Genomic DNA, 27491 nt, shown 5'->3' with positions numbered 1-27491 from the left:
GGGGGGTAGTGTCTATGCAGGCCCAACCCTTTACAGTCACATGACTGCTGTGATCACATGCTGTCTACTAATTCTCATTCATTGTGTGTTTGAGGATTTGGGAGTGTATGAGGTGGGGGGGTGGGAGCTTCTGTATATAACTGAGGAAAGCTGAGATATGTGATCCTGTGTCCAGGAGTTTAGTACATCAGAGATCCCCTTCTAACCCTCCCCAGGACCCATTGGTATCTGAAGGACAATAGCCATACAATGACTATGAGATCTCCCCTTGCTCCAGCCATCAGGCTGATGAGGACAGTGTCCAGAGATAGCTGGTAAGAAATTCTCTGTCTTGTGTGTGAAACTGGGGGATGGAGCATGTGACCTTAAGTCTCTACTGGCTGTAGTGGTCAGACATCTACTTTATCACATCTGTCCATCTTGGTATTCCATGCGTTCTCTATGAGATATTATCTATTTAGAAGGGGGGGGTACACAAATTTTGCGTAAACTGGTATGGGTGTGGACACAACAAAAATTTACTCCAAATGAGAATTTGATATTGAATGAGAATCTCTGTCGCTGCTGTTGACTCTGCTGAATGTCTGTTATTTCAGTGGAGGATGATGAACGGTTGTCACACATTATGCTGCTTATCTCTATAGGATCAGGTTTTATTCTAACCTGTTGGGTCCTTGTATTTACTGACCGTGGACCTCAGCTGACTGATGGCAGATTTATCAGATGATACATTTGTTGACATCTATTCAGACAGTGCAGTAATCTAGGGAAAAATGCATTTTCTCATAGGTATTTATGAGCAGATGTGGATTTCCTGTTAAATCAGTAAAGCATTTTACACAAAATCTGACAGTATTAAAACTCCATTCACATGTATTGTAAAGTGCTGCAGAATATAATGGTGCTATAAAATGTATTATCATTATGATTATTGCAGCACCAATTTTATTACATTTATAAAAATGGCATCCGCTACTTTATACAACTAGTGTTTGCACATTGTAGCTAAAGTTCTCTTCCTTCCAACTCATGGAGGACCCCGGTCTGGTTTCCAGATCTGATACATGTTCTCACAATTTAGCACATCAATAGAGTTGCAGCAGTTTTCCTGCAGCTTTAGTGACCAAGAGAATTTACAAACTAGGAAAAGCTCTATAGTGGCAGCCTAGTGTTAGAGTGCCATGTAAATGACCCTTTTATTATGTGCCTAGGAGGGGGTTTGTTTGTTTTTCCCTCTGGTAAGATATATCCTCCCCCCCTACCTACCTGGACTACTAAAGCAGGCTGGGAATATTTTCTCTGTTTTATCCTCCACTCTGGATTTGAGCATACAAATACTGATGCAACATATAGTCCCAAATACTACTGTGTGACAGTGGGCACGGGGAGAAATTTCTCTATTGTGACAATATGTTTACCCATCAAATAAATCAAATAAAATCTAATGTCTGACCTCTTACTGCACATTTGCTATTGGTGTACATACAGCATCGGCAAGGTTTATCTCTGTACGGGTGCAGGTAGTATAGTGGCTGATGCTGCTCATTGACTGTTAGTAGATTTACTGACAGCTGGCCTTTGCTCGGTATTCCACACATCTGCAATGACTTGCTTTCTCTACAATGAGCAGTGTCCTCTGTATGTGTCAGCGCATGTTACATCATCTAGAAACTGCAAGAAATGAACCTATATTTCTCCTTTTGCAAATAAAAGTCAGAATCTCACGGCCTGTGTCAGCAAAGTGCTGCAGTCTGCTCTGCGCCTGATAACATGGCTGGACTTTTCTCTATATTAAGCAAAAATCACACCAATGTCATTTAAAGGAGCCACTACATGTAAAATGTGCTTCTTATAAAAGTACAGTACGAATAGGATAGACAGATATCGGTCATACTTATGAATGAAGATTTCTCTGGATAGTCATGGCACTGGAGACATTTGACAAAAGATACTGATCATGGGATAGAGGGGGGGACAGGAAGACTCCGTCTTGTTACTCATCCTATTAATGAACACTGCAGTCCGCTTCTCCCGTGCCTAAAATGGCTGATACACGAGAGCAGTAAACTGCATTGACTTGTACAGAAATGGAGAGACCTTAGATTACAGAGTGTCGCTTTAAGAAATGATGGGCATTCAGCATTTGGGTGCCTACCACTTTAACTTGACTCCGTTTTGCTTGTGGTTTTTGTGGGTGATGCTGCAGCTGGAACAGATTTCCTCAGCCTCTGTCACGTGACAGATCTGTCCCTGCACTGAGCATCGGAAACAATCTCTCAACTTCACCAAGAATACGTTGTCATCTGTTGTCAGATTTTAAAGGGGTACAAAACAATGGTACACAGATATTGGGGGTACAAGATAACTTGTAGTAAAAGGAAAATGACACATTATCAGGGTTAGAGGACAATGACAGAAGCTTGGGGTGACAACATCATGACATGGTGGGATATGAACGCAATGAGGGGGATCTCTAAATATATTCATTGTCCGTTTTTCTTTCAGGTATCGAGGATTAGTTATTGTTCTGACATTTTTGTTTTATACAAGTTATCACCTCTCCAGGAAGCCGATCAGTGTTGTGAAGGTGAGTGATCTCATATGTTCTGTGTATGGAGTGATATATTCTATGCTCTTTATTCTGCGGGATGGGGACGAAGTTTGCGGTCTGCCAGGTAATATCCCTAAACTGACACTTCTTTCTATATTGTTTTGAGCTGTAAGTAAACCGTATCCATCCTTTCACTTGGATTATTTAGTCACTGATGCTTGTCAGTCCCTATCTACGTAATGGTCAAAGATCCATATATTGAGATGACAGGACTGGAACCCTACCATAGAAAGCAAATAACATTATCTGCCATTGCCATTTCCTACTGTATAGTGTTGACACTTCCCTGGCACCTTAAGACGTTAGTTAATCCTTTCTGAACATTTTCTTCTTTCTGGCGTTCAGTGTTAGCTATTGGATCAGAATTCTCCATCTTATTCTATAGTACATGAGCAGAGGATGTATCTGACATATCTAGGCACAATTACTATTCTGAGGTTAGAAAAGCTATGTTATTGCTCAGCTTTCCTAAAAGTAAAACTTAACCATATAATATTGGTTGTTGTTGTTTTAGAGTCAACTGCACAGAAACTGTTCAGAGATTCCCAATCCACCAGCAAATATTTCCGAAAATGACACCACATGGTGTAGCTGGGCACCATTCGGTGAGTAAAACGCTGCAACAAAATCCTGACACTTCTGGGTAACAAATCACATCCAAATCGCTGCCATGTTAAGTGTATATCATCTTGGTAAATCGCTTTCAGCTTAGCCAATCAGAACGTAGAATTCATTTCTCAGTCTCTCATTGGCTGTCTGAAGTGCGAGAATGTCCTCCAGTTACCCATAGACATTGTACATAAGCAGCCATGGAAATGTAGGTTAGATGGACAGTAGAATGACCACTAATAATTTTAGAAACACTTAGATGGTCTATAATGGACATTTTTGATGGCCAGTCTACAATACTTTGTGAACTACTATACTTTGTGATCTCCCTCCTGTCCAGTTTGGTATTCGCTCACAGAGACTTGTTGAGTTCAGATGCAATAGCAACGGACCTTCAGCTGTAAAGTGTCAGTAAATAAAGTAAAAATTCTATTCACTGTCTGCAACCCGGGCTATTGAGTTTGGGAATCTTGTTGACTCTCCCGCGGCTGGGGCGTTGCACTAACCGCTCTGTTTGTTTTAGTTGTTTTAATGAGACTAATTGTGGTTAATTAGAGGTTAAGGATTTACTTTGTGTACTGGGTTATGGGATGGTTGTCATATACACAGCATTACCGGTGATAAATTTTACTTAGTGTTTTTCTTGGATCATTCTTTGTCATTAAAAACCACTAATGAGTCATTGAGGTTAAACACATTTATCAGATATGAGACTCCTGCCCCTAAAGGGTTGCTGGTACCAGTCGGCCATGCCCTGGACTCTTCATATGACTATGCCCTAAATCTGCATTTTCTGCATCAGATACTCCTCCCAACACCCCAATCTGGTAGCCCTATTGGTGCGAGAGTTGGATAATAGGGCAAAGTAACAAGAATTGAGCATTTCTTCCCAAAACCCTAAAATTTCCCTAGTTAATGTAAGCCTTTGACTTCTTATTTATACCTGTTTCTAGGAAAGCTGGGTCACAACTACCACCTTAAAGTTCTTGCATGGTATACCTGCCTGCTTTATTTATCATGCTTACTTGTATAGCGCCATCATATTCCGTAGCGCTATACAGACGTTGGCAGTCACCTGGTTACGCAGGAATGGCTCCACCCCCAGCTTCTGTATATGTCTGGATAACTAAGCAAGATTTTCATGGAGTCCTATTGCCTACCCTAGGGAAAAATGTGATGCAGGTCATTCGTCTCACATGTAGCTTTGAGGAAATATTGATCTGGAGATGAGAGAGGAACATTTGTTTCACCATGTTCTGCTCTTGTGTTTAAGGCTATTTATAGGAAGTTGCCCCATTCTTTAAATACCATTTTTCCCTGGAAACAAATAGAATTCAGATCGGTATTTAAAGCATATGATCCGCTGCTTCCTTGTGGAAAATCTTTTGACAAGGCATTTGTCAGCTTTTCCACTTGCTAATAATAGATTTCTTAAGTTGTGATGCATTAAAACATGTGGCTCATATAACAGAATATAATCCAATACAATAGAAAAGAGAGATACCCCAGGATTGCCTTAAAGATGTTTGTCGGGTTAAGGATGGCAACTACTAATGGCTGCCATACCCTGATATTGCATCAGTCCCTTCTTTCCTCCAGTGGATCCTGGGTGTCAGTCTTGACTGTAGCTTGGACATTGCATTGATGAACTAGAAAGGCATGTAAGAGAAGAGCTGTCCAACTTCATGGAGTATTCTAGGAATACTTAAAGCTTTCAGGCAAACTTAAACAAGTGATAGTGTTAGATTCCATTCACACAGAGGAAAATGGTGAGGAATTTGGTGTGGAATTTCAGCGCTGAAAAAAAAGCCTCCCATTGACTTCAATGGGTTCCTTTTTCTGCTAGCGACCCATTGAAGTCAATGGGAGGCTTTTTTTTTCAGCGCTGAAATTACACACCAAATTCCTCACCATTTTCCTCCATGTGAATGGACGCTTAGGGCTAGTTCATAAGGAACTAGTTACCATGTATTTTGGGCCTGATTTTGGCGCGGGAAGCCGCCTCAGAATAGGACAAAATTGTGCCTGCCACGACTGTCGCAGCTTCCGACAGTCGCAGCTTCCCGCTCTGGAGTAGGCCCAAATGAAGAAAGGACAGCTTGCTTCTTTTTTCTGTGAGCGGGAACACACTGCTCACGGAAAAAAGAACACTAGCGGTCTACATAGACCTCTATTGTGAGGGGGCGGATTTCGAGGTGGATTCTGCATCAATATCCACCCCCTCTTGCCCCATGTGCATGAGCCCTTACAGGATGAAACTGACAGAGTAAGCTTACTGTGTATTAACTGGTATTGCGTTTTCTTCAGATGGTTCCAATTACAAAGAACTTTTGGGTTCCCTGGATACCTCCTTCCTGGTGGCTTATGCTATTGGCATGTTTATTAGGTGAGTGTCTAAGGTCAGTTTGCATGAAGATGATGGCTTCTGTACACACAAGATATAATACATTAGTGCCTTATAGAGATGAAACTGCTATCTTTATGTCACCAACATAATCCGCATCCAAAAGTAACAAATGACAAGTACAAGGAAACTGCAAGAACGCTGTAACTAAATGTAAAAGAGATTAGAGTTGACAGTGTTACGTGTCTAAGGAACATAGAGCAGTGTTGGCATTGTCTGTTACGTCAAGACCAGCATTTGGCACTGCCAACAGATGATATGGCTACCTTATATGAGTACTGGACCAAGCTCACTGTATCTTCTAAGTATTGTCACTTACAATGCGCTTTATTTTTATATCAACCTTGCTACTTAGCACTCAGAAATTGAATAACGGGGTTACTTTCTCCTGGTTCAGGGGCATACCGTGACTGATGGTAAATAGACTATGAAATATTTCCGTATCTTTCCATTACAATCCATTTATTGTGCTTGTGAAATCCGCAGGGTGTTATTTTCTATATAAAACGGTATAATTCAGCTCCTCCGTCACATTTCTGGAAATTTTGTAATAGCTAGGTTAATCTCTCTGTAAATTATAGTGTTTAGTTCCAAGATCGATCAAATACAATTTTTTTTTTTTCTTTGAGATCTCATCGAGAGTTAAATAAACAATGTAAATCCATGTTTGGCTGCAACTATTGACCTTTGAAAGCAGGAAATTTGAGTCGTAGCAAAAACTTGTTCTGAGAATTAGGTGACCAAGGATAATACTCCATCTACGTGCAAGAACAGAACTGCTATAATACTGCCTCCTATGTAAAGGAATAGAACTACTGTAATAGTGCCACATGTACAACAATAGAACTGCTAGAATACTGTCCCCCATGTACACTCGTATAACAACTATATATAATACTGCTTTCTGACTATTGTTTAGGAGATATATATCATTGGAGAAGTTTTATATAACTTTCTTTTTTTCGTAGTGGTATTTTTGGAGAGCGCCTCCCATTGCGCTATTACTTGTCCGGCGGTATGGTCATATGTGGGGTGTTCACAGCCTTCCTGGGTCTGGGCTATTACTGGAATATTCATGCCCTCTGGTACTATATTCTCTTTCAGGTAACTCTCCATACCAGTGTCATATTATGGCATGTTTATATGATATAGAACAAGCTATAAAGAATGGTATTATATGTAACTGTGCTCTTGAGCTACTGCTCCGTTATCTGTCTGACTTCACTGTCTAGTATTACATTTCTCTAACATTTTATTATCTTGTGCTGTAAACTCGGTGCACTAAAGTTTATACCCTGTTTTCAGTGACTTTTGCTTATTGACCTTCAACAGATATTAAATGGATTGGCTCAGACGACAGGGTGGCCATCAGTTGTTGCTTGCATGGGAAATTGGTTTGGTAAAGGAAAGTAAGTAACATCTATCTAATTATTTATATGGTAGCCTGAGAACTATTGAATTGGAAGTAAATATAGACTGTACAATGTAACCAGACATCAGTCTAATATTACCCTCCTCAATATCTTGTCTCCTCGCAGGAGAGGATTCATTATGGGAATCTGGAACTCTCACACCGCTGTGGGGAATATATTAGGCTCTCTTATTGCCGGGGCATTTGTCTCCACTGCCTGGGGTCTATCCTTTATTGTACCAGGAATCATCATTGCATCATTTGGAATAATCAGCTTCTTTTTCCTTGTTGAATGTGAGTCTCATATTTACTTATATTCCTGACATGCCCTCTGATGTAGATGTGGGGGGCACTGCAGGCTGAGATGTCCAAAGGTGAAATATAATGAGGATCTGCTTAAATGCCAGCTCTGAAATTTATTTCTAATATTGGAATAGTTTCCTTTTGTATAATGAAACTTTCCAAACTTACTGACACCTAGAAGTAATGAATGTGAAGACCACGTCTAGGACTCTCTGTTTGCCAGCTTATGAGCTGCCCTCACTCCAGAGATCTTCTTGTCACAATGAAATCCACTAAGCAGTTCCCATCATCTAGTCAGCTGCTCCATGGAATGTGGTTATTCAAAGATTATTCAGACTGAGTTATGCTTTCTTGTTTTATTCCCATCTGCATAGATCCAGAGGATGTCGGGTGCAGTCCTCCTGATCAGACTGTAAGTGTTTTTTTGTTTTTTTTTGTTTTGTTTTTTCTTTTCCCTCCTGTTACAAAGGTTATTCTATTCTTTTCCCCCAACTTGTGTTTTTTTTTTTATTTTATTTTTTTATAGATTGTGAGCCCCACATAGAGCTCACAATGTACATTTTTTTTTTTTACCCTATCAGTATGTCTTTTTGGAATATGGGATGGAAATCCATGCAAACACGGGGAGAACATACAAACTCCTTGCAGATGATTTTTTGCCCTTGGCGGGATTTGAACACCAGGACCCAGCGCTGCAGTGCTAACCACTGAGCCACCATGTGCACCAGTAGAGGGATTTAATTCTGTGGGACATTAGGAGTGAAACGTTATAATGTGGGGGACATATAATGTACGGGGTGACTGTAGGAGGATTATACTGTGTGGGGGCATGTGAAAAGATGATTGAGAATGGGCGGAGTCAGCGTAGAAATGGGTGGAGCTAAATTTGCCACAGCGCGCATGGCCCTCTAGAACTGTTACAATTTCTCATGTGGCCCCATGGGAAAATTAATTGCCCACCCCTGGTCTAGAAGAATGGGGAGTGGTGATGCCGTCACTTGTGTCCTACAGAAGGAACACATGACACCTTATTATGGAGAAAATAGTTCACTGAAGGAGGAACTAAAATTTAACTTTTATTGGATCCATTAAAACAATTATTTCAAGGATAAATTAAGTCCTAAAAACACCAAAATGTGGGTGGCTGGACCTTTCAATAGTGTGTGTGGTCTAAATATACACCACTTTAAATCCTCCCACAGGTCTCTGCCCAACCTCACATCAAATAGAAGCCTCAATACAAAAACTCCAAGGCTCCTTCAATACCAAGACATCTAATCAGAGTCCCATAAATTAAATGAGAACCATGACTTAGAGGCAAACAGGACTAGGCTCATTCATATTGTGTGCACCTAGACTCAATCTCTATTCTTAATAAAGTGGTTATAGAGAGTTTTGCCCTACATCCTTTTACCCCCCTCAACATGTTTCCCTAGCCATATTATGGGCTGTTCATCAGGAGGAGGTTCAAATGGATTAATGTCCGCAGGATTTGTTCCCCTGCCCTAGATGGTAGGACAGGGTACTTAGATGTAAGGCATTAGATCTAAGTACAATCCCTCAGTGATACTTATTATGGAGAAGTGTCCGTTGCTTGTTATCAGACACTTTATTTTATGGTCTCTGTATGGTTATGTAGTTTTAGAATATTCCTATCCCTTTTAAGGGTGCATTCACACTGAGTAAACGCTAGCTTATTCTGAACGTAAAACACGTTCAGAATAAGCGGCGTCTAAAGCAGCTCCATTCATTTCTATGGGAGCGGGGATACGAGCGCTCCCCATAGAAATGAATGGTCTGCTTCTTTCACTCCGTGCAGTCCCATTGAAGTGAATGGGGAGTGCCGGCGTGTACGCTCCGGCATGAGCAGAGCTTGCCGTATACGCCGGCACTCCCCATTCACTTCAATGGGACTGCACGGAGTGAAAGAAGCAGCCCATTCATTTCTATGGGGAGCGCTCGTATGCCCGCTCCCATAGAAATGAATGGAGCTGCTTTAGACGCCGCTTATTCTGAACGTGTTTTACGTTCAGAATAAGCTAGCGTTTACTCAGTGTGAATTCACCCTAATACTGTTTTTTTAAAACATTAATTCCAGGATGAACTGAAGGATCAGCTGGAGGATGCCCAAGTAATGAATAGCAGCACAGAGAACATCTTTAAGAATCAGACAGCCCCTGATCTGGAGGAGTCTGTTAGTCCACAAGAACCAGCAGAACACCCTCAGGCCATTAGTTTTTGGGGAGCTCTGAGGATCCCGGTAGGTTGGATCTAGTGGAGGCAGTGTTTGTATGTCAAACTTGTTGCATGTTTTCTGTATGTGATGCCTGTGTATTTGTGATCTCTGCAGGGAGTGGTAGAATTCTCACTGTGTCTGCTGTTTGCCAAGTTGGTCAGTTACACATTCTTGTATTGGCTTCCGCTCTACATCGCCAACGTGGGTAAGAATGCTGATCCTTATAGAGCAGTGAGAGGGTACAGGCTGATCAGTACACCCAACAAAACTGACAAAATAATACAGTCAATATAGTACTTAAAGGTAACCCCAGTCCTCTCATAACTGTACCTGGACATAGGCCCATGGAATGATTCCTAAAGGGAAGCTGTCACATGAAGAGTGCTGCAGGCAGTATGTTATAGAGTAGAAAGGGCTGAATAGATTAATATACAGGTTTGTGGAAGGATTCATAACTTGACATTTATCCGTTGAAATCTCTGCTCTTTCTATGTTGAGAAGTTAAGGAGGTGGTCCTATGACTGACAGCCTGCCCACTATGACTATACATACAGACATAGTAGTCACTGATAGGACCGCCGCCTTGACTTCTTATCATAGAAAGAGCAGAGATTTTAATAGATAAATGACAAGTTATACTGACTTATACACACAAAAATGTACATCAATTTGCTCAGCTCCTCATGCTCTATAACATACTGCCTGGAGGATAAGGAGCAATTTCCATGTGACAAGTTCCCATTAAATGAGTTTTCTGGTCTTATGTAAGTAAAGCTAAACTATAATGCAATGAAAATTTCAACTTACCGTACTTACAGTTTTCTGTGCTCCGTGGACCCTGATTCATGTATAAGCCGAGGAGAGCTTTTTCAGCATGAAAAATGTGCTGAAAAAGTTGGCTTATACTCGAGTATATACGGTATTACTTTATGTATAACTATTTCAACATTTTCAAGATTTTTGCTATCTGTTAGTGAATAGAGATGAGCGAGTACTATTCGAAACTCCCATTTCAAATAGCACGCACCCATAGGAATGAATGGATGCAGTCCACACACAGGAGGTTAAGTGGCCGGCCGCTTCCATTCATTCCTATGGGTGTGTGCTATTTGAAACGGCCATTTTGAATAGTACTCACTCATCTCTATTAGTGAACAGAAACATTGTTGTTTGGCTGAAAACCAGTGGCGTAACTAGGAATGGCGGGGCCCCATGGCGAACCTTTGATATGGGGCCCTCCCAACTGACACCCCCCCACACACTATTATACCCCATAGTGGCCCCTTCACTCAGTATTATGCCCCATAGTGGCCCCATCACCCAGTATTATGCCCCATAGTGGCCCCATCACCCAGTATTATGCTCCATTGTGGACACCCATTAACAATTATTATACTCTGGGGTCTTTTCAGACCCAGAGTATAATAATCGGAGACCAAGAGGGGGATACAAACATAAACACTGTTACTTACCTATCCCTGCGCTCCCCGCTGTCGGCTATCTTCAATGACGTCAGTAAGTAGGGCCTATTACTAGCTGGAGTATCTCCAGCCGGTAACGGCTCATTAAAAAAAAATATGCAGCGGTAGCGGCTGTCGCCGGGCCCCCTAATGTTCCGGGCCCTGTGGCAGCTGCCTCCGCTGCTTCCCCGGTAGTTATGCCAATGCTGAAAACCCAACATGTGTGGGACCATATTACACTGGCGCAAGAGGCTGTTCTGAAACAGGTCCTTTTACCTATGAATGTTTTACCCTTAAATATTTAAAAGTTTTTATTCCATCCAGCAACTAAATAAAACAGTCATAGAAGTCGTAATGTTGAAGAACTTTTCATATAGAATGCTTAACCTTTGTTCACAGAAGACAGAAGCTGGTCCTTTAAGGGGTTCACTTACCTATGGTACCTATGATTGCTATATATCTCTATTGTAAGTAAATACCCCAGCTTGTCACTGACCCTCTTTGACCCTCTTATAATGCAATAAAACAGGGGCCCTCAAAATTAGAAGGCCAAAGCATGAACATCATGCTTAGCTGCGTAGCAGCAGAGGCAGCTGCCACAGGGCCCAGGACATTAGGGGCCCATTGACAGCTGCTTTCATTATACTCGGGGGTCTTTTCGGACCCCTGAGTATAATGATCGGAGGCCCGGGAGAGGTAAGGTACATAAAAAACACTGTTACTTACCTCTCCACGATCCAGGCAGGCTTCGGCCTAGTCGTCTGACGTCTCATGACCCTGGCCTGCGCCCCGGGTCATGTGACGTCTGACGTCATTGAAGATGGACTACTTCGGAGGCCGACAGCGTAGGAGCTGGGAGATGGGTGAGCAACATAGGTTTTTTTTTTTTTTTAATGTTTTTCTCCCCCTGGGTCTCCAATTATTATACTCTGGGGTCTGAAAAGACCCCAGAGTATAATAATTGTTTGAGTGTCCACAGTGGGACATAATACTGTGTGCAGGGGCAACTATGGGGTACAATACTGTGTGGAGAGGCCACTATGGGGGATAATACTGTGTGCAGGGGCCACTAAGGGACATAATACTGTGTGCAGGGGCCACTATGGGGGATAATACTCTGTGCAGGGGCCACTATGGGGCATAATAGAGCGCGCAGGAATGGGTAGGAGGGGGTTGGTCGAGGTCTTTGGTGTTGGGAGGGGCCATGTCAAAAGTTCGCCACGGGGCCCCGCCATTCCTAGTTACGCCACTGGACATCAGTAAGGTAGACATGAACAGTATGTAGGATTAAATATGCTACCTCTACTGGAAATCCATGTGAACAGGCAATGTCTTTTTGAGAATTTATTTCCTTCTGCCTACATAGGACTCACACAGACTTCCCGGGGTGAGCTTGCAGTTCAACCTATCATGTGCAACTCTGCTTATATCAGGGAATGAACTTAGCCCATAGACTATATGTAATGTATGTATCCAGTTATAAATGTGCCATATATTTCTTACAGCTCACTTTGATCCCAAGACGGCTGGAGACATGTCCACTCTGTTTGATGCAGGCGGCATTCTGGGTAAGACTATCCTCTACTAGTCCAATATCTTACTGCTACCTTTCATGACCTGCAGTGATCTTATGAACCTGATACAGGTGACTCCTTCTTTCCCTCTATACCCCCTGTTCTGTTCTGATATGAGTTTGTAGGTAGTGTATCCTTTAATTTATATAGAGCATTGCCTAAAGGTGGCCCATCTGAAGGCATCACTAGATCAGGGCTGAGATGTTTGTCGTGGAGCTAAGGATTTTACAACTGTAAGCTTCTTTATACCCCATCCCGCTTCTATATGTCTTGTTGTGCTTGTAAATAATCAGTTTCATACAGCGTGGTGGAGTACTGAATACTGGGGTGAATATACATAATGTATGTGCTTATAAATAATATCTGGTGGAATACTGGGGTGAATATACAAAAATATATGTGGAAAAGTTTCCAGTTCTCAGATCCTTACAATACATCAGAAGCATTTACCTCTACAAAGCCCAAAATCATGCTATGAGGTTAGGTGAGGTCAGTGTTAGATATTACCAGGGGCATCTACTGGGAGTGCAAAGTATGGCTATATGAGAGATCCCTTGCCTTCACATGTAAGGATTATTGCAAATCTGAAAATTACATATGTGCAAGGAGTGATTTTTAAGGAGAGGTTTTATATAGCTTTCTTCCACCACTTGGTTCCAAGCGGTTTTATTTTTCTTCTAGGTGGAATATTGGCCGGAGCAGTATCTGATTATACTGGAGGGAGAGCCATCACGTGTGCCGTTATGTTGATCTTAACCGCCCCCATGGTGAGTGACCAGTGCTGGAGGCCAGTGCAGGACCATTGCTATGTGAATGACCATCTAAACCCCCACACTGAGTAGCCCTAATATAACAGAGCATCCTCCCATTTTTGCCTATTCACCATATATATATATTTTGGTTTTGTTGCTAGAATTTACAAGCAATATGTGACAATAATGTGAAAAAAATAGGTGGTTTGTTTTCCTGTATGTGAAAAAAGCCCCTTCCCCTCTTGAGGTCCAGTGTATTAGGTTGGTGCAATGCTTCAATCCAACCATTTTCAACCTCTGACTTAAAGGCTTGCACCTTTCTGTGGCCCTATCAGCACAGAACCGCCCTCTTTACTCTGTCCAAGTGTCATAGCAGGAGCAAATCATTGGGGTAGGGCCCCTGAGGAACAACATAGACATAACCCTGCTTCCCTCATCCTAGCTAATCTCATTGGAAATATTATGTGCAGCCAGAAGGAGTTCTGACAAATCAATGCCTTTATTGTTTGGTACAGAGTTAAAGGCCAGGTTGGTATATCTGTTACTTCTCTGTATGATTGTTGGCTGTGGCTAAACCAGTAAACAGCTGTGGTATTGTACATCCTAAGATACTAATAACCATAAGGCTGCATCCTAATGTAGTGGGAAAAATATCCACGTGGAAATCTGAGCATGCTTTTCAACCTGTGCAGTGTATGGGGTAACGGATACATCTTCTTATACATAGAGATATGGACTATGTAGGTATAACCGAGGAATCTTGTATAGCTTGTATAGGTTATACTTCTTCCTGTATGTACATATGATATGATCTGGAACCATGTTGGCATAATGTGTGCATTGTTTGGCATATAATTCTATATGTACTGTTTGTACTCGTTATAATGCGCATCTCTTGGTATATAATTATTAATAATCTTTATTTTAGTTGTTTGTCTACAATCAGTTTGGGCAGACGGCTGTTTCCGCCACAGTCGGTAAGTTTTATATTATTATTTTTGCTTATGTCTATACTGTCTTGCTGGTGTTACATTTTGGGCTTTTCTTTCTGCAGCTATGCTCATCATATGTGGCATGTTGGTTAATGGACCTTATTCACTCATCACCACTGCGGTGTCTGCAGATTTGGTAAGATCATGTGACCAGCAAACATCGGGTCCCATAAGTTGCATACTGTGTCCATATATTGCCCTGTGACTGAATGCCACATAGGTCAGAACAGCAGGGCTGGAGACTGCAACTCGTGATGTTTATTCTGATTTTCTTGCAGGGAACACATGAATCTTTACGTGGAAATGCCAGGGCTCTTTCTACCGTCACTGCCATTATTGACGGCAGTGGTTCGATAGGTTGGTACATAACTCGTGTTATTTTAGAATGTTAATAAATTGTTACATTATACAGCACTGTTAGTCCAGGGTTGATGGGAAATACTAGATTATCAAATCTTTTTGATTATTAGCCATGGAAAATTTATAGGACAAAAATTTGAGAAAGACCAAGAAATTTGCTATTCTGTTACATGCCAGAATAATGGAATTAGTATTGTAATGCCCTATAATAAAATTATTATTAAATAGCTGTCATGTTATGACATTTGGAAACATTTTTAGAGGATATTATGTAACTTCTGTCTTTTCATGGACTAGGAGCTGCTCTGGGACCGACCCTGGCATCAGTGCTCTCATCCAAGGGCTGGAACTATGTCTTCTACATGTTGATTGTGGCTGATCTTCTTGCTTGTTTAGTAAGTCCACACCTTCCCCGGCACTGAACAAGATCAGTTTCTGATATTATTCATATCCATATTATATATTATGATATCTTCTGACCACTCTACTCTTTCCTTACAGTTTTTAGCTCGTCTGGTGTACAAAGAAATTAAGGAAATTTGTCCATGTTTCAAAAGAGCCAGAGGGTAAGTGTTACTAACAGAGACTCAAAGTAAAGGGATTTTCTGGATTTTTGTAAATAAACCATCATTTCCATGTAATGACAAGTTCTGCAACTTCCTAATAGACATTGTCTGCTTGCTGTCAGTGAATGGAGACACAGTCGTTTACATCGAGAGGCTGAAAACCTGTGCAAACTAATACCCCTCACAGCTGATGGGCAGTTAGGCTGAGTTCACACGGGGTTTTTCGGACCGGATTTTAACGCGGAATACGCCTCAGAATCCAGTCCAAAAAAAAACGTCTCCCATTGACTTCAATGGGAGCCGTTCACTTCATTTTTCCGTGAGCAGGAAGACACCAAAAAGACGCGAGCTGCCCTTTCTGGCCACGGGCGTCCGCGGAGCGACACTCCCTCCCGACTAGGCCCATTCATTTGGGCCTAATCCGGAGCAGAATGTTACAGCGATCCGCAGGAAGTGTTTTTTTGGATCTGATTCTGATGCAGATTTCCATGACAAAATCTGGTCCACAAAACCCCGTGTGAACTCAGCTTTAGGCCGGGGCCCCACGGGACTTAAATGTCGCGATTTGCCCGCAGCGGAGACGCTGCAGGAAAAATTGCGGTGTTTTACAGTACAAGCAAAGGGGATGGGATTCATGCGAATTCCATGCCCAATTTGCGGAAGAAATCACAGCGCGGACACGATATAATGGGAAGAGAAAGTCCACAGAGGAAAACTCTGTGAACTTTCTCTTCAAAGCGCTGCGGAAAGAACCGCAATACGATCATGCAGCGGTTCTTTCCGCAGCTCTTTAGCGCTGCAATTACGGCCCGTGGGGCCTTAGCCTAACAGTGTTATCTGTGTAGAAAATCCACAGAGTAGCTGTACAAACTTTTCTCCTATCATAGACTCTATCATGGCTCTTACTTAAAGAGGACCTTTCATCAGATTGGGCACAGGCAGTTCTATATACTGCTGGAAAGCCGACAGTGCACTGAATTCAGGTTAATACTCGTCTATGGACGAGCACTGTGAGCAGAGGGAGGGGGCGTTCCTCCCCGCTCCACAGTACAGCGCGATAGGCGCTGCTGGGGAGAAGGGCGTCCCTGGCTAACTGTCAGAAACGCCCTTCTGACTGTAAAAAGCTACGGTACCAGGACTGATAGCGCTTTACACGGGGCACAGATCGGGAAAGCTGACAGTGCGCTGAATTCAGCGTACTGTTGGCTTTCCAGCAGTATATAAAACTGCCTGTGCCCAATCTGATGAAAGGTCCTCTTTAAACAGATACATTGTACCAAACTGCAGCTGTGTGATCATAACTTGGTTTCAGTGGTTGTTTTAATCCTAACTAAAACTTTCAAACAACTTTTGATTTTCTGGCAGCATTTGTGAGACTAATACATTTTGCAATATACTTTAGCTGATTTTGGCTGAAATCTTACGCTGAAATCCACTTTCTGTCTCTTCACCATTATTTTCTCTCCCCCAGCCTCTATTTTTTTTTTTCTTTTGCCAGCTGAAATCAGTACATTGCTTCTCACTGTGGATGGGTTTCTGTATAATGCAGGGAAACAGAGGCTGGAGGGGGGAAGTAGACCCCACCAAGTGAACAGTTGGGATTTAGCTGTGTTTTTAACTGGTGATATCTACAAAAATAATAGAGGTAGAACCACTGAAAATCACCACCATCATATGACACTAAGATAAGATAAGATAATCCTTTAATAGTCCCACAGTGGGGAAATTTCAGAAAGCACTAGAAGCACTGTTTTAATAATAATCCCCAAGATATAACTGAAACCGCCCTCGGCTTCCCTTCATTGTACATAAGCCTATATACCTAGTGAGAAGGAGTGTGGAGATTTCAGCTGACAATAAAGAATCAGGGGTAAAAAATTCACAAGAGACAAAATGGATTTCAGAACAGGGATTCAAGGAAAGGAGCAAAAATTCAATTAGAAAGTATATTTCAATATTTATTAATGTCACAAATGCTGGTGGAAAATCAGAGGTTGCTTGAACTTTACACCCAGTTGTTAAAGCATATCTAAAGTGAGGATGTTTCCTTTTATGGACAGCAAATTGAGGTATTGAAAACTTTGGGGATTTGTAAAGGTATGCTTATGAGAAACTTGCAGGACTTTTTATTTTTACATTGGAGCTTTATTTACAAAATAACAGAATACCAACTTTTGCGGTCAGCATTCTGTTAATACAAATGGGTGACCAATTCTCTATTGGCAATGGGGATAAGTGGGAATAGCAGAAGTCTTAACTGTTATTCAGCGACTAGTCAGGCAGATTTATTAAGATTGGTGTTTCCTACACTAGTGTTGATTCCTTCTTTTCCAAAGTAAGGCTAAGGCCCCACATCATGGAAATGCTGCTTTGTTGCTGATTTCTTTCCTGTGTTGTTTTTTTTTTTTTTTTTTTGAGCTAAACCTAATACTGGCTACAAACTGAATGGCAATATATAGGAAGCTCTTATACTGAAACCTTTGCTCAATTCACTCCTGGCTTTGGCTCAAAAAAGCGCAGCAAAATCTTCAACAAAAAAGTTTCTTTTTTGCAACGTGGGGCCTTAGCCTAAGATGGGCCTAATTTATTAAGAGGCTCATTCCGCTCAATAAATGAAGGACATCTCCTGCCATTGGGAGCCATAACTTCAATTTGATAGGAAAATCTGGTTGTGGGAATAGTGACATGTTGGAAATGTTTCCACAAAAACTATTAGGGCCTGTGCACACGGAGTTTACGTGCGCGCATTTTAGCATAATACATGTGTATAGAATACACATGTAAAAATAGCAGTCCCATTGACTTGAATGGAAATTTTTACATGTATAAAAAACGTGACAAAAAACGTGACGCGTAAAAAATTCCATTGAAGTCAATGGGACTGCTATTTTTACATGTGTATTCTATACACGTGTATTATGCTAAAATGTGCGCATGTAAACTCTGTGTGCATGGGGCCTCATCCTATATTTTACACCATCACAGTCACATGTGTCTGTGTTTTATTTGAGCCAAAGCCAGAAGTGGTTTGAAAAGGAAGGATAAGTATAAAGGAAGCTCGTATATGTGTCTCTGCTGCTAGATCCACTCATGGCTTTGTTTAAAAGGAAAACTTAGCAAAATCTGCAACAAAAAAAATACAGCTTTTCCAAAATATGTGGCCTCAGCCTTAGTCCTCACGCACACGACCGTGTGTTATTTCAGTGTGCTATCTTGGTTTTTCCTGGATAGCACACTGACCTATTCATTTCTATAGAACCAGGCACAATACTGTGTTTTCCACGGATTAGTGTGTTGAGAGACTGTGCCGCAAAACTCAGAGCATGTCCTATTCTGAAACCTCTGTGAAAAAGCACCGTGGGAAAAACCGTGATGTGTTGCCACTGCAGTTTTTTGGGATTTTTTTACAGCACTTTTTTATGCTGCGGCCCACTACATGGGGCTTTAGCCTAAAGTAGAATTCTCTTAATCTGGCACCCAGTGGATCCAACATGATCATTATCCAGATTATAGGAATGTATAAAACATCCATGTAAGCAGAAGTTCTATAATATGGCTATGTGTTGCTCTTTATAGCACTGCTGCATCACCTGGATCCCCATATTTAAACTGAATATTCAGGTCACAGAGGGTTCATATGTTGCAACCATAAGAAATCTATCTTAGACCAAGGCCGTCTAGCAACATATTACTTGTAACATTGCAGAGCAAGCTCACAAGTAATAGGCTAGCTGCAATGGTGGGATTCCCAGTTGGATTTCTGCAATAATCGCAAACTATCCAGCGTAGATTGGAAGTCCCAATATAACAGGCATAAGTTATGGCATTTACACAAGTGATGCCCTGGGATCCCATAGAAATACATTGCCTTTTTCCAGCAGATAATCAGACACCAGGTTAAAGGAGTTTTACCATATGCAGGATCAATGCAGGGAAAAGACAGGTTGACATCTAAATGATTTAGAAATGATTTCAACATGAAATGAACAGCGACCTTACTGTATCTTTGTAGCAATAGTCTGACGTTAAAGCACAGTAACTGTGGGACCTTGGAGTAGTTATAATGCACATTGTGAGTATGTTGTACCCTGAAAATGGCAATCACTCAATGCAAAAATCCAACCGAGGAGCCTGATCAGATGCAAACCTTTCTGTCCATCACGGCAGTGTGTAGGATACATGGCAGTCACTCTATATAAAGACTGGTTAAACTAATAAGATTTTACTAGGTAACAATTGTAACGAGATGTAAAATAATGTACACTTCCGTTTCTACAATTTCATTGACCGATAAAGTGTATTAATGCAGTGTGATCATATTGCATTTTTTTGGTTTTCTTAAACCTGTAGCATGTGAATGCACCCTTACTACTTTATATTAACTACTAACTATTGTCCCAGTCTGTACAGGTCTCTGTATGCACCTGTAGTCTGTAGTTGTGATATTGTAAGGATGTTTGTCCCTGTGCTCCCTATTCCTAACAGCAGGGGACAGCATAGAGCCCTGTAATTGGTCTCTGATGTCATTACTTTTTCCAGTAATTCACTCCATTAACCACTAACCTAGTAACGTAACCTTGTCACAGTTTGTGTGTTGCATCTGTTGGACGACTCATCTATTATCATTTTTTGTCATTATTTATTGACATGTTATTAATCTCCTGCTAATTATACTTGACAAGACCAATCGCAATCTACTAAGCAGATCAATAATGCACAAATGGCAAGATAATCTCTATAGTGATGTGTGGAATCTGAATACCTGATAAATATCTTTACATACACGTGATATGTTAAAGGGTTTTTTTCAGGGAAAAAGTTTTGATGACTTATTATTCGGATAGGTCATCAATACCAGATTGACTGCGGTCCACCACCCAGCAAATCTGCCAATCAGATGATATTAGTAGCTGTGGTGCTGTTAGGAGCAGATGGCTCCGCCCACTGTGTAGTGACAGTTACTGATTACTGCAGCTCAGATTGTATTCATTTGAATGGAACCTGAGCTGCAGTAATCCCTACTGTCACTACAGAGTGGGCGGAGCTATGTGCTTCTAGCTCTTAACAGCCCTGCAGCTACTTATGAGCTGATAACTGATATTGGTGACCTGTCCTTAGCACAGACCGTCATAAATGTTTGCCTGGAAAACCCCTTTTAATGATCCATGGATCCTTACAAAAACAATTACTAAATAACTGCCTACTCCTCCTCTACGTCACCTTCCCTTTCCTTGCTGCTGCAGTGCCTCATATCCGTCACTACGTGGCGATTGTATCTTTTCCTTCAGATTGTCACCTGATGCTTGCTTGGTTCACATCCTGTAGTGATTTTTGCTTCGGCGTCATTGGTTTTTGCATGGGGCTCAATAATCAATAACTGCTTTGCGTCCATGAATGTGGTGTTGGGTACCTGATTGTATTTCGCCATCTGTTCTTCGCCTCATTAGAAAGATGATTTTTGCATTTAACCCTTTGTGGTTCAGCTGATGACACTTACCATCCTACATATTTTTCCAGGTTTAGAGAGCTGTGATGATCGGATGTGCAGCAACAATACGTCCTGTTCTGCTGGCCGGTTCAGCTTTATTGCTGCTATTTTTAGTATAAGCAAACGCTGGAAGTTTTTCTTTATTTTTTTTTTTATTTCATTTTAAATACAGATTTTTAAAGACTTTGGTAAAATGATCCAAAGACTTATTCCTGCTTCACCTATGTTTCAGTTTAGAAGTCCATCTGACTCAGGGTATTACATTGTTGAATGAGTTCCTCCACAATCTGTACACTATATATACACCAAAGGCATAAATTACCAAAACCTTTTTGTCAAACAGTATGTGAATAAAATGTATGTAAAACATGAATACCTGTGTCCTTCTATGCCCTGCACTAAATAGAACGCCAGAAACCTGATGCAAATTAATTTTCTGTATATGTATTAAAAAATGTGTAACATTATTTCTATAGGATCCTAAAACTCCTTCTAATGCAGCATCAACAGGACCTGATAATGTGCTGGATTATCAAATATTGCAGATTATTGGACATACAATACAAGTCTATAAAACTGAGGTGTAAGGGATAGGGAACCTCAAAGAAGAGCAGTAACCTGAAATAAAACACAATTGCAAAATCTGTTGGCAAATTATCAAATGACCTTGAGATATTCCTATGTCAGAAAGGACACTTTGGTCCACAGCTGTCTTCTTATGTGACTATAGGGCCCCCATTACTAGGGCACAGGTGTGACTGCAATCCACACACACACACACACACAAACACACACACACACACACACACACACACACACACACACACACACACACACACACACATATCTCTGGTATTAGTAGTCTCCAAGATCAACCACCCAATTGTTGATAAACTACCTCCAGGGGAGCCATAGCCTGCAGCTGATCCTGTGAGTGGTCGTGCAGATAGCGAGGTGATTGTTCCAGCAGAAGACGTCTGATGTTACTGACAAACAATTTTTTTGTAGGTGATTCTCCTCCTCATTAGATGTGAGAGACCGCTGCTTGCTCCTGGGAGGTTGTAGTGATGGCCTCGTCTCTTTACAGCTTGTCTCATTGGCCTAATTATTGCTGGAAGGAAGAATAAGACCTGTAAATTGGTCTCCTAGAAAGGGAATATGTGTCTAGGATATAGAAAGGGGACATGAGTAATTTCCAACAGTCACTACAAATGTCATTTTATAGGAAGTCCTAATATTGTATTCAGCCACATCTGATTTATCTTGAAGAGATCCTATCCTACTAATATTATAAATGTGAAAGTTTGTGTGTTTGGATGGTTGTTCTTCAATCACGCAAAAACGGATTTGCATGAATTTTGCAACATACATAGATAGGGACCCCAATTAAAACATAGGCTACTTTTTATACCAGTAAATGACGTCACTACATGACCGCAGTGAAGGAATTTAGGTTCACACTACACTAAAGGACCTGTGATGACGTCATCACAGGTCCTTGAGCCATTCTCAGATAGGATCATGCTAGGCAGTGGACGGAGCTATATAGGATGAAGCTGGACAGTGTGAAAGCTGAAGAAAATGGAGTTTCATAGAAGATCAGGAGACTACAGAACATGCAGTCTGTGTACGGGCAAGAGGACTATATCGGGTGTAGAGCTTGTGAGTACTACAGGGAATGTGTTGTTCTGCCTCTGATGGGGGATGGGGGGAGAACTTTGGCACATTTCAGCAACATCCATTCAGCCCTTTGTAACACAGAAGCTGCTCACACAGTCACATAACAAAACCCCTGTAATCACAATTGCCCGATGTAGCAGTGTTTAGGCAGTGCTGTAGCACACCTCTATAGGCTCTCCATATGCAAACATGTACATACAGCTGGGTATCCTATGCATATGCATCAATGTAGCAGAGCCGAGACGCGGGAGCAGGCTGATCGAACTGTGGCAAATTTCTGCGACATCCGTTCAGCCATTTCCAACACAGAAGCTGCTCAGACACTGACATAAGAACACCTCTCTAATCCAAATGGCCAGATGTAGCAGAGCTGAGGCAGCGCTGTAGCACAGCTGAGTACGCTCTCCATATGCAGAGATGTACTGTACATACAACTGAGTGTGATGCGCATATGTAGCAGAGCCAGGACGCGGGAGCAGGCGGATCATACACAACAGCAATTGGCTAAATATAAGCGGCTCAACGCCAACACCAACCTGCAGACGAAGTCGCGGGCAGATGCTAGTTCTTCATAAACAGTGGAATCATTGTCCACATACATTATTTATCTTGTAATGGTCCTCAGTTTTAGTACATCCTATTTTATTCTCCACAGCTGCACACAACTGTTATTTACGATTTAATTACTTCACCTGGACCTCCAATCATTATATTCTGGAGTCGGAAGAGGCCCCAGAGTATAAAAATGGTGAAACCCAAAAATTTCAGGTTCGGCCAAATGCAGAATTTTTGCAAAATTCATAACAGACACTGTAGGGACCACTAGGGACATTGTATTGTGCGTAGGGCCCACCATGGGATATTATACTGTATGGAGGTCACTATGGGATATTATACTTGGTGAGGGGGTCACTGTGGGACATTATACTTTGTGTAATTGGGGTGTTTTACTACGTAGGGGCCAGTAAAGGGGGCCTTTTACCATGTGGGCGTCAGGAAAGGGGGCAGGCGCTATTCTATGTGGGGCCCAAGTCAAAAGTTTGCTATGGGGCTCAGTCTTTGCAAGTTACACCCCTGACCTAAATTATACCCCATAGCTGTGATCACTGCCCTGTGGAGTCACTGTTGCTGAGACTTAATATAAAAAAAAAAAAAAAAAATTAAAAAAAAGTGTATTATCTCTGGTGCAAGTTGCTCCTAAAACCAGGCATACGTGCTATAAACTATATTTATGGCATAAACGTAACTGAAAGCCTTTGTGTGTTTGGACTTTTTTTTTTTTTTTTTTTTTTTTTTACCATTCCTCATCTTTTCATGCAAAAACTTTTTGGTTTCTACTTCCAGGTTGTGGGAGTGTCAATGCTTTTTCTAGCAGCCCCTCCCACTGCACTTCATAGCGATTTTTCATTCACGCCCTGTACATATATGTACTTATGTATGTATGCACACATATAGTTACATTTATATGCAGAATCTATGTAGATAGATGGATGCGCATGCACTTATGTATCTGTGCATATGTATTTACCTATGTATATGCAAGTGTATGTGAGTGTGTGTGTGTGTGTATATATATATATATATATATATATATATACACAGTATATATCTTATCCTATTAATTAATTAATATTATAAATGTGAAAGTTTGTGTGTTTGGATGTTTGTTCCTCAATCATGCAAAACCCGCTCGACCGATTTGGCTGAAAGTTTCCACAAACATAGTTAATACACCCCATTGCGCAATAGGCTACTTTTCGTCACAATAGCACACTTACATTTGTGCCAGGACCCCCACAAAACCCAAACTCACATCACCATCTCTGCAATCTCACACACTTTGGACCATAGCAAGTCACACAATTCATATTGCCCTCTACAGCCTAGCCCCTAACCCCACACAATCACATTCACATATACTTTACCACTTTGCCCCTCACCTTACTGATACTCCAGGAGGCTCTCTTTAACGCTCCAAAGCAGCCATGTTTGCCGACCCCCACCGCTCTGACAATCCGCGACACCGCCCACCCATGTCAATACCCCTAGGCGGTCTAATAAATGCAAAAACAAAAAAAGGGAAAAAAAATAAAATAAAAACTAAAAAGTATTACAAATTCAAATCCCCCCCCCCCTTTCCCTAGAACTCATATAAAAGTAGTTAAATACCGTGAAACACATACATGTTAGGTATCCCTGTGTCCGAAATCGCCCACTCTACAAAGCTTTACAAATATATTGTCTGGACGCTTAACGCCGTAGCGGCAAACATACTGAAAAGTCCAAAAACAGTGTTTTTTCACTATTTTCATTATCATACAAATATCAATCAAAAGTGATCAAACCAATAGCGTTTCCCGAAAATGCAACAACTAAAAACTACACCCAGCCCCGCAAAAAAACACAACCCCCGACACTGACAAATAAAAAAGTGACTGCTGTCAGAATATGGCAACTTTTAAAAACAAAAAAATGTCAACACACTACTGGCAGAAAATAACAAAGAATACAATGTCGTATATCGAAGTATATTAACTTCAAATACCTCTGTCCTAAACACACTATGTACAGTTTCTCACAACACTGTATAGCAACACAAAAGTCTCACGTATTCTCTGAATTACAGCAAAAACAAGATACAAAGTTACATTTCATATCCCATACCTTATACACAGTACGAAAACCTTACCCGCGCCTGTATTTACACACTTCTACAATCACCGCAGACGAAGTCGCGGGTACCAGCTAATATATATATATTGGGGAAGAAAACTCGGTAGAAACGATGGTGCGGACACAAACAGTAAAAACACGGACACAAAATGTGCAGCAAACTGGTCTATTTAGAAAAAAAAAAAAAAAAACAGGAAAATAAATAAACCTTGACTTCAGGCACAAAAGAAACAAAACAAAATACAGCCTTAACTTCAGGCAAAAATAAAATAAATACCTGCTTGTCTGAGCCACTAGCTAAATAGAACTGATAACCTAACTATATGTGTGGCTTACTACCAGCAACACGAACAAAACAAGCACAATATAGTCTCACCGGACTCATGGTTACAGGACAGAACCACACACCTCCTTTCACCTGATGGAACTGCACTGCAATGCAAGAACTGCAGCCTTTTCTGGCCCAGTAATGAGCTCAGGATCTATATCTGGGCTGAGGCCTACTCCAGTCCCGCCCTGGATCACACATATGTCAGAGACTTGACTGACTGACTGGACTCCAGCATTCTGCCTGTCACCTTCTCACAATATGTATAGACTCAGAACATCTGTAAAGAACAATCACATAATCTGGTCCCATGTAAGGCTCTGTTCACAAGGCTATGGTTTTGCTTAAAAAAATGTGTGTTCTTCACAGAATCCTAAATGCGTTATTTAAAAAATGCATTCACTTTTTAAACCCGCACATACTTTTAAAAAAACAAATTAGTGTTCAAAAACACATGCAGTTTTCCCTGCATAATGCTAATGATAAAGCATTCACATTTTTGCACACGTTGCTCGTCTCTTTCCCTCTTTCAATGCATCTGCCATACTGTCAAGCCCATCAGTGTCCATAAAACCTCCAACCACTCACCGAAGAATTGCTGTCCAATGTAGACAGGAGAGAGACTTGAATAGTTAAAAAAAAAAAAAAAAAATGTGAACCATGTGCTGGCAGCTCAGGTTATCAGGACCAGCCCCCATGTCCTCCTGGCTGCTCTGGCAGTCAGTAAAGTTTAGACCAATGCTGCTTTCTTCAGTGATGGCGTTACATTCATGGTGGGTTTGGCTAACAACTGAAGTCATGTGCACAATGAATGGCACATGATAAGGAGCAGTGAAAAAGTGATCTCTCAGAAAACCCCTTTAAGATACTTGCTGAAAAGGTGGACGTGGAAAAAGGGGATGCGTATTAAGAAACAGCACTGTGTGCCAAAAGTGTGCTGAAATCTTGGTGGAGCAGTGGTGGAGTTGGTATAAAGTTAGACTAGACATTCTAAATATGGAGCAGATCAACCAGCACAAGTTACTGTTGAACCTGGTACAATTTCATAGGGCTCTCAAATGGAATCTCTGGACTCAAACATACCAGCTTCTGCCCCAACTTTGGTCATGTGTCCAGCATCCATATTCCTTCTCCCTATTGGTTAGTATCACATATATTGTGGGGGCTTGCAGACTTGCTCATTGTAATAGCAAAGTCAGGACCTTTTTCTGTTTTGCATCCACAGTGACAGAGATGGGGCTGGCAGAACCTGGGCAGGAAGCTGTAAGGTTTCCACCACTGGATAGACCCCATCTAGTCTAGGTTTGCACTTATTTAAGGTTGTATGCAAGCAACCTACTCCAGTCCAGAAAATATGGTCCATGTGCCTGTGTGGATTGAACTGAATAGTGACTTATGATGCAGTGATCTCGCAGGCAGTCATATCACTACTGAACCAAAAATAGTGTCACAGAGCCAAGATGAAACGATAGAAATCACAAAACAGCCATTGCTCTGTATGTACTGTGTCACGTCCCATCCTGTATTTTCATGACAAAATAAAGAGAAGTGTCCTGTGCTTTTTCTTTGTTGAAGACTTTGGTTTGGAGACTTGTGCTGTACTGCAGAGCACGCTGTAGATGGTCGTGAGGATCCAGATGCTTCCTATTTATAAAGGTGATGCCATTACGTTTTCAGTCTTGCCTTAAAGGGGTATTCCCATGACGCTTGTTCACGAACCTGCAGGCTGTTGTGCTCTCTTCACTTCCTGCTTTTCTCGGCACATAGGTGGGCGGGGTTTCACTTGCACGGGATTGGTTGTAAATGAATTACCACAGTGTGAAGCTGATGTAGCAGAGCTGGATTTGAGTCAGTTTGCATTACATACAGAGGTAACGGACTCCCTATCTCAGCCAAATTCAATTAAACCGACTGATAAGAGCTCAGAAATCCCAGAGCTCTCTGAGAAGCTCCGCTACTTAAAAGACACAAACAGCTCAGAGCTACTCCTAGCCCCTCCCTCCCCCTCTGAGAGCAGGGAGCTACATCACTTGACAAATGAGCA

General features: G+C 41.4%; 1 protein-coding gene across 1 annotated transcript; it reads left to right on the top strand.

The window, feature by feature from the left end:
• The first annotated feature begins 201 nt into the window (after positions 1 to 201).
• Positions 202 to 20911, top strand: SLC37A2 (solute carrier family 37 member 2). Its single transcript, XM_075278551.1, has 18 exons — positions 202 to 314; positions 2506 to 2587; positions 3126 to 3216; positions 5528 to 5606; positions 6593 to 6728; positions 6957 to 7033; positions 7163 to 7329; positions 7713 to 7750; positions 9437 to 9598; positions 9689 to 9779; positions 12540 to 12602; positions 13290 to 13375; positions 14289 to 14337; positions 14415 to 14488; positions 14631 to 14709; positions 15010 to 15107; positions 15214 to 15278; positions 20796 to 20911. The coding sequence occupies exons 1-18, from the start codon at positions 250 to 252 to the stop codon at positions 20809 to 20811; spliced, it is 1518 nt and encodes a 505-aa protein (XP_075134652.1). The 5' UTR covers positions 202 to 249; the 3' UTR covers positions 20812 to 20911.
• Positions 20912 to 27491: the final 6580 nt, after the last annotated feature.

This window comes from Leptodactylus fuscus, chromosome 6 (genome assembly GCF_031893055.1).
Source record: "Leptodactylus fuscus isolate aLepFus1 chromosome 6, aLepFus1.hap2, whole genome shotgun sequence".
NCBI classification, from domain to species: domain Eukaryota; kingdom Metazoa; phylum Chordata; class Amphibia; order Anura; family Leptodactylidae; genus Leptodactylus; species Leptodactylus fuscus.
This window is presented reverse-complemented; position numbering and strand designations above follow the sequence as displayed.

What these genes read in the sequence shown, in the direction of transcription:
- SLC37A2 (XM_075278551.1), top strand. Translation starts at nt 250, where the DNA reads ATGACTATGAGATCTCCCCTTGCTCCAGCCATCAGGCTGATGAGGACA. An exon ending in GTGTAGCTGGGCACCATTCG is followed by an intron (nt 3,217 to 5,527) that starts GTGAGTAAAACG and finishes CGTTTTCTTCAG; the next exon opens with ATGGTTCCAATTACAAAGAA. An exon ending in GGCTGTTTCCGCCACAGTCG is followed by an intron (nt 14,338 to 14,414) that starts GTAAGTTTTATA and finishes TTCTTTCTGCAG; the next exon opens with CTATGCTCATCATATGTGGC.